The following is a 20921-nucleotide window of genomic DNA, read 5'->3' as shown; positions in this document are numbered from 1 at the left end:
CCCAGCAAATTTGGGGTACTTGAAAATGGGGGTCAGCATATTTTAAAGTTGCTAAAGTTAAGTTGAAAAAATTGTGAAAAATCCACCTGCCACAAGCACCTGCAATGAAAAAAACATTTTTAACTTTGTCCCCCAACATTTTTTTTTTGCCCCCAAATTCAAAGTTATTTTTTGGGGTGTAATTAAATGTTTGTTTGTTTTTAAATTGACACAGTTTACCTTTGGGGGACTGTCTGAAGGCTGCACGGGGGTTCCCGCAACATTGCACCCCAAAACCCCAATTCTGCACTTTTTTCCGCCTGCTATTCATAGGCAAAACTTTACCGCCTATTACATTGCATTGACTTTCCGCCAAGGTGAAAAGTCTTTCAAATTGAATACGGCGATACTTTTCCGCCTGCCGAAATGACATCATCAGCGAAACTTTTCCGCGGATTCCGGCTTTTCGCCTCAAATTGAATATGGGCCTAAGTTGGGATCCTCAGCATTCGGCCTTTCACTGTCGGTATTTGAACAAGCGGCTATTCAGCCACCGGCATCTCATACCGATTTCCCTCAAATGTGTAGAACACACTGTAGTGAAGGCCCCGTTTCCAGTGGCTGCATCCTTGTACACAGCATCACTGGCCCCAGCAGAGTGAAATACACAAGGTTTACTCAGATGACGATGTTCACACACATGATCCAATGCTGCATCTTGGGGTGTAGCAGAGGATCACAAAAGCCTGCAGTTGTTATGTGAACCACGTCTCTACATCAGACCCTTAAATTGTTCTCAATGTTTTTCCATGTTGCACTGAGCCTTCAGCTAGAACATATAAAAAATGCTAATTTACTTTTAATTTACTTTAAGCATAAATAAAACGACTGCTGATTCCTATAACTGCACCCACTAAATGGAATAATATTGGATAGGTCGTTCAGATGTAAGTTGTGCACCATGGGTCTGATTCTGACGTGGACGGTATTGCACATCGCAGGCCAGCGTCTGTGCAATGTCGCCGTACAACCAATATGCTAATGCAGCAGGAGGTATCTGTAGGAATTAGATGTATCCAGCATGCATCTGCGATCTGAGTGCTGCGTCAGCAGACGCAGAAACCGGATCACCATTGGGACAGAACGCGATGGTCGCAGTCCTCGGCCAGTCTGCATAATCCGAAGCTTTAATTCAGGACACGTGAATTACTCAGGTTCTGTGGCTAATTACAAATAGTGAAATGGAAATTTTAAGTCAGCCAGACACAGACTCTGTGCAATTCATATATGTCCTGAATTAAAAGGATAAGGCAAGCCTACATTGAGGGTATGTGCCACGGGATGTAGTTAAAAAAAAACTACGATCGGGATGCTGGCTGATGAAATACCGGCACCGGAATCCCGACATGAGGGGAGATGCTGACACCGGGATCCCGTCAGCAGGCATCCCAATCGTTAGTACAGGAGGCGCCCTTAGCTACTAGCTGTGGGGGGGAAGGGAATGGTTTAGGCACTAACCGGGACAGTTAGGGTGCGGGGTAGGGAGGATTAGGGTAGAGAAAAGGAGGGTTAGGGGGCAGGGCCGTAACTAGGGTAGTGCGACTAGTGCCATGGCACAGGGCACCGCAGGGCAGGGGGCGCTGTTTGGGCCTGTCAATTTTCCTGTTTATTATCATTCTCACTTGTAGCTTCCTTTTCTCCCCAGCATGTCCTGGCCTCCTCTATCTCTTCCCTGGCCCTTCCCCATGAAGCCATGGCCCTTTTTCAGGTGGCACTTATGTCCCTATTTAAAAAATGGGGGGAGAGGGGGGGCACCAATGCTCTTTCTGGCACAGGGCACCAAAAAGTCTAGTTACGTCTCTGGTAGTACACGTGTACTCAGAGGGAGGCTGTGACCTCACATCAGAGGGTTAGTATTAGTAAAGAGCTTTCTACACCAGGTGCCCACAGTTCCCTATATAATAGGATAAATGAGGCACATTGTACACACACCGCAGATACAGAACGGTGACGGATCGGGGCATAGGTCGGCTCTGCGAGCAGTCGCACCCTAGTAGTAGTGACCAGCAGACACGTGTGTCCCCGCTCACCTGAGGCTGCGTACAGTATATTGCACAACATTACAGGCGGCTCAGTCAGCAGCAACTACACACACTGAGAAGTAACACGCCTAGGAAAGGCTGGGCAGGACCGGTGACACCGAGCACTGCAGAAGGAGGGGAGCAGCATAGAGGGGGCTGACGTCAGGGAGGGGAGCTTTAAAGAGCTGAGTGAGAGGGTGGCTACAGCAGAGCGCTGCCTGCTACATTACCAGCGTACCTGGATGGGCAGCGCCAGCAGGAAGAGGTCCCAAGCTGTTACTGCTCTTCCCAGCAGCAGCCGGATCCCTGGCTCTGTCTTCTCCCCAGCCATGGAGTCGGCTTAGGTATAGACTCCTCTCAACAAAGCGGCTTTGTTCTGGTGAGTAGTACATGAAGTAACTTTCCCGGGGCAGCTCTGTAAAGGATCTATAGTGCAGTCACTGGGCTGAGGTGCCAATTACTCTCCATTATATTACTACAATGCATTACTCTCCATTGTATTACTACATTGCATTACTCTCCATTGTATTACTACATTGCAATACTCTCCATTATATTACTACAATGCATTACTCTCCATTGTATTACTACGTTGCATTACTCTCCATCATATTACTACGTTGCATTACTCTCCATCATATTACTACGTTGCAATACTCTTCATTGTATTACTACGTTGCATTACTGTCCATTGTATTACTACATTGCATTACTCTCCATTGTATTACTATGTTGCAATACTCTTCATTGTATTACTACGTTGCATTACTCTCCATTATAGTATTTTGTTGCAATACTCTCCATTATATTACTACGTTGCATTACTCTCCATTATAGTATTTTGTTGCAATACTCTCCATTATATTACTACGTTGCAATACTCTCCATTATATTACTAGTACATTGCATTACTCTACAATATATTACTTATACATTGCACTACTCTACAATATATTACTTATACATTGCACTACTCTACATTATATTACTTATACATTGCACTACTCTACATTATATTACTTATACATTGCATTACTTTTTATTCCATTACTACAGTGCATTACTTTACATTATATGTTACTACATTGCATTACTTTGCATATTGATGTCGTGTGACACAGGCTCTGCCGGCATGAATACTGCATGTGTGTGTGTATGTATGTATATTACTATTATTATTATTATTATTATTAGAGACCTGTCTACAGCTGCTACAGAATCTCTTTATCCCTGACTCCTGGGCTGCAGGCTGACAGCAGGAGGATTCCCTTGTAGCTGCAATGATTGACCATGATATACTTTATAAAGCAGAATAAATAGACATGCTTGTTATATGATGTAACGCTAGAGGGTTATGTATCAGTCCCCAGACAGACAGACAGAGCTGTGATCTCCGCGTGTGTTATGGGGTAATGAGCAGTGCACGGGAATGTGAGGTCTGCAGCATGGACCGTGGCTCTTCTAGGACTTCTCCCCCATTCTGTCTTATCACTTTACCGATTCCTTTTCCCTCTGCATTCAGTCTCCATTCCCCCATGCATGCTTCATATCCCTTTACTGTGGCTTTCTCTGTAAGCAGTCTCACATAACACACATACCTGTCAGGTATTGTGCTACTACTAAACTTTTTTTGCTCTTAGTAAAGGTGTGTAATGCATGTTATTTACAGTGTGGTAGTAAAACTGATACAGAAAGTGAACTTTTGCCCTAACCAATTAACAGGAGCATTGCAACCTCATGCATTGTTTCAGGCTTCATCAAACTGAATCTGTGCCCAATACACCTACTGCGCCTCTATTAGTGTATTGTCTAATGACTTTCTTATCACAACTTGGCTCCAAAAACACATTTTACAGTTTCTGCACCATTCACTTTATAGATTACCTTTTATTATTGCAGCGTTTCAGGACTAGTGTCACCATATTGACTAGTATATTGCAGTACGTGTGTATAAATAAATAATTTTATATATATATATATATATATATATATATATAATTTTTTTTTCCTAATCTATTTTTTTAACTATTCTGTTTGCCATACTTGTGCATTCTGATATAACATGACATAACACTGGTAAAGAAGAGACCTGTCAGTGTGGCTTGGACACATTGTGTACACTACAGATCTGCTTCAGATGAAATAGAAAGCTCTAGGCTGGTTTGTGTGCAGGAGAGCTGGAATGCCTGTGACATTCCTACACTGACTACATTCCTGCGGGGTCCCCCTGTGTTTATTGCATTTTATTTTCTAGGCACAAGAGGGGGTAACTCGCAAAACATTCTTTAAATGACAGAAAAGTGGGCCAAGCTGTGCAGAGTACACAATCCCCAGTGATACTCTCAGGGATGGGCATGAGAACTGCTAGATCATGTCAGTGCTACTTATCTGCCTACGTGTGGAGGGGTATTTGTATCTGCCACAGATAACCTGATTTATTTATACCTGGGAGAACTAATGATATTACAAGTACCTAACAAAAATAATTTTCATGCAGGTACAATCTGTATTTCTTATTCTGTACAATTAGATTGTAAGCTCTTTGGGATAAGGGCCTCTTTCCTGCTGTAGTCTATCTTAGCATCAGATATGTGCATATATGCTGTAAGGTGTTACAGTATGTACATTTTTATAGATACCTGAATTATGTATATATATATATATATATATATACTGTATATATAGAGAGAGTGTTCATTTCATCTGTTGCAGGGAATCTCATTATAATTTAGACATAAGATATTATGAGTTTTAGATCGTCTGACTTATTACACTGTTCCAAGTGTTGATAACTTTGTTTTTTTTTAGGAGCATCCCATACTTAGAGCCCAGGCATACTTAGGGGTATATATACTAACGTGCACATTTTTAGAAGTGGGGTTGTTGCCCATAGCAACCTATCAGATTCTAGCTATTATCTCTTAAAAGGTGCTAGATAAATGTTAAATCTAATTGGCTGCTAGGGGCAACAACCACACTTCTAAAAACCAGCACTTTGGTAGATTTACCCCTTAATCTTTTTTGTGCAGCAAGACCATTCGTTACTGTTGTGAGTTACTATACTGTATCTAACTCTTTCAACACTTTTCCATTTTAATAATATGCTACGTATGAGGCTATTTAATATCCTAGACCTTTGTTCTCTTTAATCTCCCTTATACTTAGTATGCTTAATCTTTCCACATTACAAAAGCAAACATGTCCCACCCTTAACACTGACTATAAAGAAAAATGAACCAAAGTTAATGCCTACTTCTACCTAGCAAATATCAGGTACTGTAAAACAACTACATATGCATATTGTGCGTATACAATATAAAATTGATGTTCTGCAAGTGTGTGTGTGTATATATATATATATATATATATATATATAGATATATATATCTCTAACAGAAAATAAACTGATTTGCATGTCCAATCATTAACTGTACCCTAGAAGTAGCTTTTATTCTTGAGAAATGTTAGACCTTTTTGTATCTTTTTCTTTTTACCCCCTTGTGGTGACCTTCACTAAGACCCACCATTGCTGCAATGCAATTCTATAACCTACATTTATGCCAAGTGAAGACATCAGGGCAATGGTGGTTTCTACCCCGTGGGAAAAATTGCTGACATTAGTAACAGGCTAGGTGGCATAACTATTACTTTTTCGATGTTCGTACTGTAGATCGAAACCAGAGGAGCCAGGAACAAAGTCAACTGTTCCTAAAAACCTGGTCAGTAAGAAGATAAGTTTACCACTAAACTTTACTAATATACCATATTAATTGTCACATTTTAATATTTTGCACGATACTAATGTCAGCAGGCAAAAGATAGGCCCTTCCTGTGTCCCAGAAAAAAACTACTGCCATTGCCAATAAGCTGGATGGCATCCAATATGTTGCCACTTTACTGCTAAATACATCACCATCTCTTCCCCTTCTTTACTTTTATGTATCCAGGTAAGAGCCAGATTAAGGGGTCTATTTACTAAGCAGTGTTAGGAGACAGAGTGAAAAGTGATAAGAAAGTGATAGGGTGCCAGCCAATCAGCTCCCAACTGTCATTTTTCAAACACAGCCTGTGAGATGGCAGGTGGGAGCTGATTGGCTGGCACCTTATCACTTCCTTATCACTTTTCACTCTGTCTCCTAACACTGCTTAGTAAATAGACCCCTAAGACCCCATGGGGTCCTAGGTAACATCATTTGGGTCCCTTCATTCTCTACATTTGTTAAGAAAAACAAATCCATAAATATGGATTAGGCTAATCTGAGCCCCTCAATACTCAGTGGGCCTTAGGCGGAAGCCTAGTCTGACTAGTGGATGATTTCGTTGTACATGGAGCTCACAATTATTTAGCAGTGAGGCACCACCATCCTATTTCCTCGATTGTTGGTTGGTAATAGGTGGGTCTGTGTTTTTTTTTTTTTTTTTTTTTTATAATTTTTATTTATTAAATAAATGATATGATTTTGTTGATGGAGGAACACTGATCTAAACTTTACATAGTTGAAAAACATCTTCTTGAAGATTTTATAGTGCAGGGCTATCTAATGAGGGCCTGGTTGTACTGAAATCCAGTACAGACTCTTTTGTGTGGTTTCTTTATGGATTCCAGCCCCTGCAAATGTGTCTGTAGAATGTATACACCATGAAACCTGTGATCAGCACAACTTGGCATACTTTGTTTCTTGAGTATGTATCGTGCTCCATTTATGTACAGATACGCAGCAATAGTCCTGATTTCTGTTCTTCTGTCCTGGTCTTTGGACCCCTAAAGGGGCGTGGACTACTGGACGGCAGAAGACATAGCTTCCAGAAATGTTTGCGTGGTTGGGCAGATAGAAACATGGGGTCTATTTACTAAGCCCTGGATGGAGAGAAAGTGGAAGGAGGTAAAGTACCAACCAACCAGCTCCTAACTGTAATTTTTCAAACATAGGGTTCTATATACTAAGCTTTGGAGAAAGAGAGAGAAAATGGAGGGAGATAAAGTGCCAGCCATTCAGCTCCTAACTGCCATGTTACAGGCTGTGTTCGAAAAAAGTTAGGAGCTGATTGGTTGGTACTTTATCTCTTCACTTTATCTCTATCTCCAAGGCTTGGTACAACTCCCTCATACCCTGTGACATGGCAGTTAGGAACTGATTGGCTGGTACTTTGGGCTCTATTTACCAAGCCTCGGATGGAGATAAAGTGAACGGCGATAAATTGCCAACCAATCTGCTCCTAACTGTCATGTCACAATCTGTGTTTGAAAAATGACAATTAGGAACTGATTGGCTGGTACTTTATCTCCGTTCATGTTATCTCCACCTAAGGCTTAGTAAATAGACCCCAGGGCCCCAAATTGACATCTGAAATGTTTGGAGGTATTGCACAGTGCAGAGGTAGGTTCAGTTATGTCATAAACATGCCAAGCAGCAACCGGCTACTGGGTGCAGAACATTTTGTGCTGCAGAGTAGGCAATGGAAAAATACCCACCTGAGTTGTGATGGAAACACGGCCCAGCCACACTGTGCATTGACGCAGTGTAAAACTGGAGCTGGCCACTACATTTTTGCATTACTTCTGCACCTGGCAACATTTTCATGTAACTCTAAATAAGCTCTCATGTGTTTATGTAGCTTAGATACAATACAAATAACAAGGCGTTCTACCCCTCTATTCAGCAATGTGTGATTTACTTTCCAAATTAAATAGTAAGCTCTTTAGGGCAAGGCCTTTCTCTGACACGCTTACTGTAAGCTTTTATGTAAATTATGTTCCATAATATGCTGCTGCATAATACTTGCCTATTAGAATCTTCCACTTCAATACTATGTAATTACTTTTGTGCAATGCGGTGAATCTCTCTTGTTTCACCAGACCTTTAACTCCTTACCAATAAGAACCTTATCTCCACTATATTGGCAACATTACATTAAATAGTCTGTACAAACACTGGGCCTGATTCAGACCTGGTCGCAAGCGCTGAGTGCTTGCAACCTGGTCGATGGTGGCCCAGAGCGCATGCGCACGACGGAGCCGGCTCCGTCGTGCGCATGCGCGTGACCCGGATAGCGACGGGCAAACCATCGCTCCGGGTCTCACACCAAAGGGGGCGTGCTGTCGATGTTGAGTGACAGCACGCCCGCTTTGGTGGGCGGGTCAGGGGGGTGGCTTCCCCAACGGAGGCGTTCCCATGTGAACGCCTGCCGTTTGGGGCCGGCCCCACTGACATCACAAGTGATGTGAGTGGAGAGATTCCGGCTCTGTTAGAGCCGAAAACTTTCTGGGGCTTGCGGCAACGAGACCCTACCACAAGGGTCTCGTCGCAAACCCGATGGTCGCGATGGTCTTGACCATCGCGACCATCTTCCTGGCAGCTCGATATAGCTGTGGGTGGTCACCCACAGCTATGTGAGTGGCCAGGAGGCCATTCTAAAAATAAAAAAAAAGCCCGGCCCTGATTCAGAGCGAGCGCTCTGTCAGAGCGACCGGCTCTGAATCAGGGCCACTGTTCTGAGGTTTTTGCTATGATGGCTATAGGTGTGATAATATCGAGCTCTAAATCATACCCCCCAAACGGTGCCAGTTTTTGTGGTACAGTGCCAGTCTATGCTTTGCAACTTTCTTTACCACATTTTGATGGAGATTTATCAAAGTTTGGATATAGATAAAGTACCAACCAATCAGCTCCTAACTGTCACTTATTTGGGCCAGATGTACTAAGCTCTGAAAAGTGATAAACTGGAGAGTGATAAACCACCAGCCACTCAGCTCCCAACTGTCATGTTTCAAACACAACCTGTAACATGACAGTTGGGAGCTGAGTGGCTGGTCGTTTATCACTCTCCACTTTATCACTTTTCAGAGCTTAGTACATCTCCACATCTCCCCCACAGCCTGTAAAATTATGTTGATTGGTTGGTACTTTATCTCTCTCTAAACTTTGATAAATCTCCTTTAGGGTCTATTTATCAAGCATGGAGAAGTGGACCAGTGGAGAAGCAACCAATCAGCTCCTACCTATTATTTTATAGACTGTACTTGATAAATGCTACTTCAATGCTGATTGGTTGCTATGGGCAACTTCCCCACTGGTTCTTTTCTCCACACTTTTCACTGCTTGATAAATAGACCCTATAGACTTTTTACCTTTTTAAACGGCTACCACTGGTGTCTGCAACGGAATCGGTATGTAATACCGACAGTCTGGATGCCTCCTATCAAAATGCAGACAGCGTCATCCCGATGGTATACTTACCCTTCCCCCTTCTGCCCCTAACCTAACCTTCCCTTCTTGTAGCCTAACCCTAACCCTCCACGTAGCACCTAAACCTAAGTCCCCCCCATTTGTGTCTAAACCTAACCCTCCCCCTTTAGTGCCTAACCCTCCCCTATAGGGGTGCGTAACCCTAACCTCCCTCACCAAAACCTAACCCTGCTACGCTGCCTAAACCGAACACCTCCCATGCCCCCCGTGCGGCAAACGCTAAGCGCGCCCTGGGCTTACCTCGTTTGGGCTGCCATCCTTCTGGATTCAGGCATCGGGATTATGACAGGCATCAGTATTTTTCACACCTATCTTAAGTCCCGTGTCGGACTTTCAGTGTCAGGATTCAGATCGGTGGCATGCCATCCACCAGTCTGATAACTACAATCCGTCTGCAACTGCTGGTGATGGAATGTTCGGAAGCTAGATATTACCACTTTAACAAGGGAAGTGGTGATGTCTATTGATCACGTTATCCAGAGGTTCCCAAACTCTGGGCCTGATTCAGTGGCTGCTCGCTAAGCTGGGGGTGACCACCCACAGCTTTTTCGAGTGGCTAGGTGATGGTCGCGACCATCGTACTTGCGACGAGACCCTTGTGGTAGGGTCTTGTTCCCGCAAGCCCCAGTGAGCTTCCTGCTCTAATAGAGCAGGAAGCTCAACTACTGACATCAAGAGTGATGTCAGTAGGGCCGCCCTCAAATGGCAGGCGTTCCTTCAGGAACGCCTCAGTTTGACCAGCCACCCCCCCTCCCCGCCTACAAAACGGGGTGAGTTGTCGATCAACATCGACAGCCGCCCCGTTTGTAGCGATCCCTGGAGCGAATTAATTTCTCACTCGCTCCGGGGCTCGCACACGCGCATTGCGCATGCCGTGCGTGCGCAGTGCCCCACCATCGAACCGTTTGCGAGCGGGTCTGAATCAGGCCCACTCTCCACAAATAACCATAACAGTCCAGGTTTTAAGAACATTCATGCTTGACCACAGGCGACTTAATTAGTACCTCAGTCAATTTGATTTAACCACCTGTGCTCAACCATGGATAGCTCTAAAACCTGAACTGTTGGGGTACATTGAGGGCAGCGTTTGGGAACCTCTAATATTAGCCATCTTGGTTTAGCTATAGTGATAAACTCTAAAAAAAAATGTTAACGACTAAAATAAAAGCATTCAATTCACAAAGTATTCTTCTTTTTTTTTCTGCAGTTAAGAGCCCATTTTTGGGCTTTGAGTGCAGTGTGCATGTGTGACACAGACTGGCCTGGTAGCGGAAAGGTTCTTACTGCTGCCACCCAGTGTTGCCAGGAAGCAAAGCATCACTCTCTTGTCCCCGGCATCAGGGTAGGTTATTCATAAAATTGTTGGCGAATAAAACCAGCATAGTCTTTGAAATTGGAGACATGGTCCTGACTTTTTATTCTGTAACGTGTGGGTATGAAATGTAGTGGGGTTCTCTTATTTGTACAAATTGTGTTTGCATCCTGCTGAGGGTACAGATAAGTTTACAACTTTGGGGTAACTTTATAAAGCAAAAGCCGCTGCTTCTCGGCAGATATGAGCCCAAAATTGAACCAATAAGTGCACAGCCTGGTATATTTTGCAATTCATATTATTGCCGATCTTAAATTTTTTGCTCAAACCATCTGAGAAGCGACGGCTTGCAAAAGCCACTGCTTCATAAATCTACCCCTATGACTTGTGGAGAATACTGCAGTCCCAATGACTGTGACACCTCTACCCTGTGTGTGTATTCCAACAGGGTCTTTTTTTTACCTTCTTCACTAAAAATGAGCAGCTTTCAATGTGTGTTTGAAGTAGCCAGGGTCTGACTGGGGAAACCCCCACTGCCTGTGGGCACACCCCTCCTCTAGGGGTCAGGTTAGACATTGCACTTGAATTATACTCTATTAGAAACTATACCAAGATTCACCCTCCTGCCAATAAAAGTGGGTGGTCTGACACAACCCTGCCCCCTACTCTTTTTGGTTGTAGGCTTAAACATAATGAACACAGTTCCTGACAGTGGAGCTCATTCAGACCTGCTCGCAAGTTGCGGCCGCTCGCTGGCAAAAAGGGACCGGATATTTAAATGAAGTGCTCGCACTGCGTCGCGTAAGGACACCCACTATGTTTTAGCGAGCTACAGCAAAGTGCGCTCGCAAGTGTATAAAGACGCCCCCTTGCCACTCGCAACACACTTCATTTCCGGGAAATGTAGGATTAATCTGGACCATCGAGAGCCATCGGAGCTGCTCGCAGCCCTTGAGGTTGCCTTATCCTGCCGCAAGCACAGTGATCAGTGCGGCCTGAAATACATGCAGTTGGCATGACTAATGACGCTACTTTACTAATTATGCACGCCCTTTAAATGGCGTTTTGGCAACCTGACACGCCTGCGTCTGCAACACTACTCCCCCGTTTACAAGCACCTTCCCCAGTTACCACCCACAAATCTGTCACTCAAAGTAGCGACCTCATAGTGGCTTACGAGCAACCAAAAACAGAGCGCAAAGACTGGCTTGCGCACGCGCACTACGATTTATAGGCATGCGCAGAAGGGCAAAAATCGCTCAGAGCGAGCGGAACTTAGCGACCGGGTCTGAATCAGGTCCAGTGTTTGGAATGGTATTGTAGCTCTGCATTCATTCACTAAAATTCAGTCATTCCAACCATAAAAGCTTAAATAGTTGAATTTATTTAACATTGGTATCTATTTTACCTTTACTAGATCTATTGCCATTCTCATAGAGTTTTATACCCTGGTCAGTACAGGGGCACCTATCACATGTACAGTGCACTAACCTCTTAACTGACAATTGTTCTGGCAAAACCGGTCAGCAATTGCCGGGTCCACAGGAAAGTCCGGGGAGTCAGGGGAAATCCGTTCTGCACATGCGTAGAACAAATTTCCTATTCAAAAGCACAGCAGGGCGGAGCGGTTGCACCTTGTCAGCTGAGGCACAGGTGGCTACATTCACATCCCATACGACCATGTCAGTTAAGTGGTTAATGTGGTATATACAGACAGGATCACCATCATGTGCTTAATTATTAATGATTTATTATACACATTACATTATACGGCATTCCCAGGACTATGGTGTATTCACTACAGTGCATTGCTGTTATCAATCTGGTACATTATTATGCATCAGTACTTACTGTATATTTATTTAAAAAGAGGCCCATGCACTCTCTAATGGTTATCCAAGCCTTTCTCTGTAGTAGTTGCCCACACCCCCTCTGGTGGCTGACCTCACCCTGTAAGCACGGGGTGCCAACACTGATTCCCCTAGTGGGGCCTTCATGCTCCGATCTGACACTGGAAGTAGCTCTCTATTATTACTGGCCTGTTTTATACTTACAGTATTTAAAATTGCTTTTATTTATGAGCCTATCTATAAACATAATAAATAACAGAATTATTGCAGTCAAAGATTTTTTTAAATTAAATTCCACACAACAATATTAGTGAATGGGAGCCGTCTACTAACTTTTAGAATGGGAGAAGGACTTTCTGATTGGCAGAAAGTTAGTTAATAATATTGCACAATCTATTACTATGAAGAGGCTTATGTAAGATGAGAAATTATTTTGTGTTGTAAAATGCACCTTGGTATAATTACGAATGCTGAAGAGCTAGACCTTGGGCTGACAATACACTTGCAGATCGAGAAACTAGGCCCAAGTGCCATGCATCTAGATAAATGTCCAGTTTGACCACACGCATTTACTCTTAGGGGTTTTTTGGCCTCACTCACTCCAAAATTTGAAATGGCAATGATATTAAAAGCAGAACATGGCATCTCTTCAGCAGAAGTTTTTGTTGACTTTCTGTGAAATAATTTGGTGTGTTATTTTACAACAGTCACTTTGGGACTAATTCAGATCCACACGCAAATGCCATCGCTACCTCCATCTCACGGATTCACAATTGCAAAAATATGCAAATGACACATCCGCCATCCAGTGCTTAGAGACACCCACTGAAAGCATCTCACATCTACCACTCTCGCACACAACACCAGAAACATCAAATGCAGATCAGGCGGCCATCAGCCCTCTGAGTAGGTCTAAGCTGCGGCAGACACAGCCGGTCTCCAGACTCGCAGAAGGCTCTCCTGATGCGAGCAAGGACACAGTGGCTAATTTATGCATACCCAGAAAACAGTGTTAGGTCTGCATTTTTCTAATCACCCCCTGTTACCTCCCCCAAATGCTGACTACCTGTCATTCATTCAGTGAGTGAACCTTCTCTGCTTTGGCAGTCACGTCTCCCATAAATCAGCCAGTGATGACTCGGTTTCCGGTAAGATACACTTACACCTGTAAGTGGCACGTGCCAAGTGCAGGGAACTTCGGAAACTATTCCAACTTTTTTTTTTTTGTACAGGCAAAACCAACCTGGTTCTACTTTTAATCTTGCAGCGAACTCACTAAAAAAAACGGCACCTTTGCACAATCAGACCCTATTACGTTTCCCCCTCTTTATTTAAAAGTAATCTAAAATGACAAATGAGGTAATATTTAGTAAGGCGATGCTGACCCCTTGTGGCACCACATAAATAAAGCCTAATAATTATGGACTGGTGCTCTGATTGCCTACATGGTGCGCTCAGCTACTACATGGTCAAGCCTACACGTGGTCACGCAGTGGTTCACTAGGATGAAGTACTATATACTGGTGTTTCTGGCAGGCTAGATGTTCGTCCCATCCACTTCCTCCCCTGCTCGCCCTGTGTACCAAGTTTTGAAAATTTAACGTAATAGTTGTTTTAACTTTAAAAATAGATTTATTTAGCAGAGGTCACTATAATAGTCAAATAAAATGTAAATTATTGTATCCAACATAAATGCTCTATACGGTACATAGAATTTAGCATTTTCCTCTTGTCTGTAACAGTTTGTCTCATACTCTATGTATTGTGAGGTTGTTCTAAAAGCAACTTTTCAGTTATTAGAGGGTGACCTTGGGCTCTGGCTTTGGAGGTGCTTGCATCATGTTTGCATTTCTGGTGCCTTTTTAGATGTTTAGCGTTCATACTGATGGCTCCAATTCAGTTTGCTATAAATGTTTCTCCAGCAGGTGGAGCTGGTTACAATCCTGTTTCTTTAAAGAGGAAAAAAAACACTTTAATTGTCTGTTTACAATTCCTAGTCCATAAATGTCACATAATATTCCATGGGAAATATTTACCAACCCTTGATATTTGACTCCTTTATAATGGTAAATCTGCTATTAAGTGTCCATGGTCCTGTTTAGTCACATTGTCCATAAACGATACAGTGAATGATCACATAAATGTTACAATGTCAAATTTCAGAAAAGTTGCTTTACTTTTACTATATGTACTAAAGACCATTTATTCTAAAATAGTTTGGTTTATGAACATTGTTTCATATACAGATGTGTTTAGTTCCACAATTGTCACTCCACGCTCAATACGAGCCTCACGTCAGTAATACCGCTTTTATACCTAAATTCCGGGTCTGGCCTGGAGGTTGGAACAGGGTTCCAAACCGGATCAGACCCGGAATTTAGCTGGCACTGACCCAGGATATTCCCGAGTCGGTGACGTTCACACCGGAGCCAGGTCTGCAGTGACCCGGCTCTTCCGGTGTGGAAGTGGACGCTCGAGGTCATCGTGACCGGGATCGCGCCGTTTACACTGCAGGGTTTCACAGGTCATTCCCATGTTAAACCCTGCAAGTTACCTGGGCTGGATTGCTGGGTCACTCGACCTGGGAATCCCACCCTGTCCCCTTTTACACCAAGGAGCTACCCGGGTTAACCCTGCAATAACCTGGGTTTTAGCTCTGGTGTAAAATGGGTATTAGTGTGCTGTAGGAGGACCATGCACCTTCCACTATTTAAATGTGTATGAGGTTCCTAGCTCGTCTCCTTTTCCTCTCTTCACCTCCTCACACTGCCCCTGTCACATGCAGCCCAGCTCTCACTAACTAACCCATTCGTTAATGGGTCTGTTAGTGACAAATTTATGTGTGTAATCTTCATTTTCTGTAGTTATTATGTTGCAGTTTCAGTGCTTGGGTTGGTTAGGTTAATCAAGTTTTTTTTTTTTTTCCATATTTAAATTCTGTGGGAGGATTTATTTTTTTATAGCAACCAATCGGCTTCGAGGTAGCATTTATCAAGTACATTCTATAAGATAATAAGTATATGCTGATTGATTGCTATAGGCACCATCTCCACTGGTCCAATTATCCACTCTTTTCACTACTTGACACATCAACCTTTCGTGACGAAAGGTCACATCTGAATTTGATTCTAGTTCGAGAACCATTTTCATCAGTTTGTAATCCAAAGGGTCTATTTTGCAGAGATAACCTCTATGCTCTGTGACCATTGGCTAGATACACTTGCTTCTAGGGGTAAATTTACTAAGATTCTCGTTGGTCCGAGATTGCAGTCTCGGGTGGGAATTTACTATTATTAAACTGGGATGATTTTTTTCTTCATCTTTTGGGGGTGAAATTGGACGTGTTAATGCCGCAAATTCGGCCGTTTTTATAATTAGAAATGAATACACCATCGGCTCAAATCGGAAGTACTTTTCATTAATTTCTGCCTAAATCGTGAATTTACATTATTAGTTTTGCTCTATTCAGCCGTTTTTTTAGAACCAGCTCGGGGACTAAATAGACGTTGCAAATGCACCTCCACCTGAGATGCGAGATTCCATCAAAAATACACAAATTAATGTAAAGCGGTCTCTGATTGGCTGGCGGGCCATGGGAGTGTCTGAAGTGGCCCGTCAGCTAGCATTAGCGAGTTTTGGTATGTGTGACAGCACATACCATTACTTGTCCGTTTGGCTTCAGGACACTCGTTTTGTTATGTTGCCAAGTCCGGGGATGCTACGGAGAGCAGCGCGAGGATAGAGGTGAGTATCAGATCTTTATTCTAGGTACACCCATTGGATTCTACATGGGAGAAGTGGACCAACCAGTTGGCAGTAGGTAAGTATGTGTGAATGGGATAGGTAGGTATGTAATAAAGCTGTAATATATACGGTGTGTGTACTGTCTTTTTTAACTATTTATTTTAAAGTGGGGATACGGGTGCCGGCCGCCTTCTGGCACTTTGTAGTTCCACAAATGCCAAAGAGCATGCTGGCACCTGTAGTTCCACTGTAAAACACAATAGTTTGGAACTATTAAACACATTATTACCCCCGTACCCACCGCTCAAGGGGTGTGGGGAAGAGCCCCGGGCTTCAGACGAAGCCAGGGGTTTTGTGAGAGGGGGACCCCTTCTTAGGGGGGTCTCCACCTCCCCTGAGATCCCCGGCTTGGCCTGACCGGCTTGGAGTGCGAATGCTTTGGCCAGGGAGACCCAGTGATAGGGTCTCCTGGCTGTGGCATCGCACCCCAGTTGGTTTGGGTCCGGAGCTGATTTTAAATATCGGGGAACCCCTACGCATTTTTTTCCCCGTAATTTTAGGAACCAGGACTGGCTGACCAGTCCGGGGCTGGTTATGATTTTGGGGGGGGGGGACCCCACGTCAATAATTTTTTATAAATGTAACCCTTAACATGAAAAAAAACAGGACAGGATCAATCAAATATACTATCAAACAACTTGATCCTGTCAAATCCGGGAATTTGGTAAATTACCGATTTTTTTTTTTTTTATATATATTTTAAGTGAAAAAACGGCCGTTTTTTTATCGATCCTATCCGTGTTTAAAAATGGGACAAATCGGGACCAACACGAATCTTAGTAAATTTACCCCCTAGAGTCTATGCAGTTAGTACTTATTGCCCAGATTATTGATCATCATGGGAAAGGTGCGGGCTGTTCTGTCTGCACTTGGCACTCGCCGCCCTTTCACAAACTGCCAACAGGTGTAATGCAAATCTTTTTTTTTTTTTTCATGCTGGTCAGGTTAGACTGCTGACGTTAGCCAAGCTCAAATATCCACCTCTCCTGTAATTGTTATTCTTTAAAAGTTAAATATATGCTATTTATAAACCAATACTTCTACATTATTCTACAAATGTTCTGCAAAACCTGTAAGTGTAAGTTATTCTGCCCAGAGGACACAACTACAAATAAGGTTCTTCATATTTTTTGCATTCATTAAGATAAGCTGTTATTTACTACTTGGCTGAAGGTAAAATTAAATATTAGCCACAGACTTCAAAGGAGCCATACTTGGATGCCAAGACCATTTGCTGGACTATGTTTTATAAAATCCCAGCTGGCTCTCATCGCGATAACATATACTGCTGTCTGAAACCATATATTGCCAGAAAGAGAAATTAATATATTTTTTTTGTATTCCTGAGATGCCAAACAACATTGTTACCAGGTTACAGGAGTTTGAGTTATTTACTAACAAAGTAACAGACCAAAGTGATCAAACATTTGTTTGCAGTATTTAACACACGCTTAACCAATGAAAGCTAATTGTTGATTGATTGCACACTTTTTTTTATTAGCCTGCTAGGTTGTTGCTTTTGGTAAAAAATATATAATTTGCCAGGTTAGGTTCTTTTTTAATATATGCACAACTCATACATGCCTACTTTCCCGATTTGGCCGGGAGCCTCCCGAAAATTGAGTGCCGCTCCTGACCTCCTGGAAAAGTAGGCACTTGTCCCAGTATTTGCCCGCCGGATATAATAGAAAAAATGTACATGCAGCGTGGGCGGGCTGATGACGCGATTCGCAGTAAATCGTACTATCGTGGCCCCGCCCCCAGCAACACAATGCCGAGATTACTGGTATTATGTTGCCAGCGGCAGGGCCACGATGACGCGATTGTGAGGTCACGCCCCCGACCCGCCCTCAAAACTGTGACACACCCCCCAGCTGTGCCCGGAAGAGGCAGCCAAATAGTCGGCAAGCCTGGCACAACTTCTTTCCATTACATCTCAAATATATGCTATGTATATTCTTCTAGAAAAATTAAATTTTAATACAGACGACTGTGTTAAAGTTCTGTAAATTTTCATAAGAATTCTGAGTTCACCAAATTAGATTATGCACTATGGAAAAATTGTGCTTTTTACTTTCGTATATGGGTTTTCTGGATTTTATTTTTTATTTTTGTTGATCAGTTGAAGACTTTGTTTTATTATATGTTGCTGTTGTGTATTTGCAGTCAAATATTTACAATTATTCTCCAGAAATTACCTATATATAATATATACTGTAGCTGGATGGTTCTACCTGAATTTTTTTTTACTTTTTTTTTTTTTTTCTCTTTTTGAATTCTTCGTTAGTGTTACACTGACATTATAAATCTATACTTTTCTTTTTTCCACTTCACAAATTTCCCCAAATCATTACATTCTTCCCTCCTGATTGCCAGTCCTGGCTTGAGTAGTGGCATGACTTAAACTACCCATTTCACATTATACTCTGCTTTAACGTGACAACTAGATACAACAGATGTGCAGATTTTAAATCACAGAGCAAAATGCCGACTTGACACTAAAGCAGGTGTAGCCTAGTGAAATAGATCTTAACAGGTCACAAAATGACAGTTTACCGAACAGGAAAAAAGAACAATCTGTAAAAGAAAGTCTATATACCTGCTCAGTATGTCGCCCTTCCAATCTACCTATTGCATGAAAGTACAGTAGTATTAGCAAAAAAAATCTGACATCTGAACACTCCTGACCAATTGACTGACTTGTACTATTAAACTAAAACCTATTTTTTGTTATTATTTAATGTGTTTCACCAATTTCTCTTACGATGTGTGAAGCTTTGTTTGCTTAAGTTACTTAAAATGTAGCTGCTGATATAGGTATAAATTGTTAATTCATTGCTAGTTTAAAGACCAACATTCATGAAGTAAATAAAGATCATCGTATAGACTTTGAATACAAACTAGTAGTCACTTGTGTCAGTCTTATAAGTATGCAGAACGTTCTTTCGCTTCAAATTTACAAATGTTCAGAAATGTAAATATCAGTCAATTGATATGAATATATTTGTTTCATTTTCAGGACATCTATGAAAGGAGTATTGACACGGCGACGCAAGGTCACCTTATTCATGCAAGAATAGACCTACGGAACACTGTCCTGCCGACGGACTCCAAGCTCCGGATGTTTGTCATGGCTTCCATACTTTTTGGTGCGTCTCTCCTATTCATTCAGCCCCAACTGGTGCCTTCACGACCAACCTCAGTTGAAAAGACCTACACAACCCTCCCTCCTGGCAATGAACTGAAGAGCATTCTTCATCCAAATGGTACTCACCAGCATCTCCCACACTTGATCATCATTGGAGTACGTAAAGGTGGAACCAGGGCTCTGTTAGAAATGCTTAGCCTCCATTCCGAAATTTCTGCAGCGGAGAGTGAGATCCATTTCTTTGACTGGGGAGAGCAGTATGTTAAAGGTCTACAGTGGTATGTGAGCCAGATGCCTTTTTCCTACCCGCACCAGCTCACCGTGGAGAAAACACCAGCTTATTTCACATCGCCTGAAGTTCCCGAGCGAGTTCACAAGATGAACAGCACTATCAGACTATTGCTAATCCTAAGAGACCCCATTGAGCGAGTTTTATCAGATTACACCCAAGTGTATTATAATCACAAACAGAAAAATAAGACTTATCCAGCGGTTGAAGACTTGCTTCTAAGAAACGGTGAACTCAACACAGACTACAAGGCCATAAACAAGAGCTTGTATTACAATTATATGGTTAACTGGTTGAGGTATTTCCCACTTCAAAATATTCATATTGTTGATGGAGATTATTTAATTAAGGACCCCTTCCCAGAAATGCAGAAAGTTGAGCAGTTTCTGAAGCTTTCACCTCAAATCAATGCGTCAAACTTTTACTTCAATAAGACAAAAGGTTTTTTCTGTTTACGGGACAGTGGGCGGGAACGCTGCTTACATGAGTCCAAAGGAAGGCCCCACCCGCACATAAGTTCTTACTTGCTGGGCAAACTGCGGGCGTACTTCTATGAGCCCAATAAGAAGTTCTTTGAGCTCGTTGGAAGGACATTTGACTGGCTGTGAAAGGATGGAATCATACAATGAGACTCCAGGAATGTTACAAACGCGTCTACATATGAAGGATATTTAAGCTATAACTTATTTGTAAATTGAGTATTCTGTACAGCACTAAATATTATCTAGTTATATTTTTATACTATACTACAGAAATGTGTAAAGAAAAAACAACATTTTGTATTGATTTTGATGGTTAATAAAGAAATTTTTTTGGAATACAGTACCATTTTTTTTCCCATTATTTTTATTAGTGGAGTTCATATTATAACTGGGAATACTACAGAAATTGCTATTTATACCTACTGTCAAAATACCTTTTTTTGCATTTCTTGCAGATGTTTGGGAGGCACCATATAGCTGGCGTGGTACAATTCCTGTACTTTAATCCCAAAATGCGGCTGGCTATAATAGGGTCAATATTCCATTTCAGTCCCTCACAGAGGAACCGGATCATGCAGTTTAAATGTGTGCATGTTATATAGATTGTCAGAGTTTTTCTAATGGTCAATCATTTATTGGGTCTGATTTAGAGTGGTGCGCAAACCCGATGGTTTATGTACATCTCTGATGTTTGGAGATCTGCGAATGCGCAGAATCTGTACTGCGCAT

General features: G+C 42.4%; 1 protein-coding gene across 1 annotated transcript; it reads left to right on the top strand.

Annotated features, from left to right (window-relative positions):
* Window positions 1-2261: 2261 nt before the first annotated feature.
* Window positions 2262-20508, top strand: HS3ST1 (heparan sulfate-glucosamine 3-sulfotransferase 1). Its single transcript, XM_088447116.1, has 2 exons — window positions 2262-2439; window positions 19293-20508. The coding sequence occupies exon 2, from the start codon at window positions 19395-19397 to the stop codon at window positions 20316-20318; it is 924 nt and encodes a 307-aa protein (XP_088303242.1). The 5' UTR covers window positions 2262-2439; window positions 19293-19394; the 3' UTR covers window positions 20319-20508.
* Window positions 20509-20921: the final 413 nt, after the last annotated feature.

This window comes from Taudactylus pleione, unplaced genomic scaffold, assembly GCF_031769625.1.
Source record: "Taudactylus pleione unplaced genomic scaffold, aTauple2 ptg000419l, whole genome shotgun sequence".
Classification (NCBI taxonomy): Eukaryota; Metazoa; Chordata; class Amphibia; order Anura; family Myobatrachidae; genus Taudactylus; species Taudactylus pleione.
The sequence above is the reverse complement of the archived record's forward strand: the minus strand, read 5'-3'. Positions and strand labels throughout refer to the sequence as shown.

Bases quoted from the DNA above. Each gene is read 5' to 3' on its own strand.
- HS3ST1 (XM_088447116.1), top strand. From the start codon at position 19,395: ATGTTTGTCATGGCTTCCATACTTTTTGGTGCGTCTCTCCTATTCATT.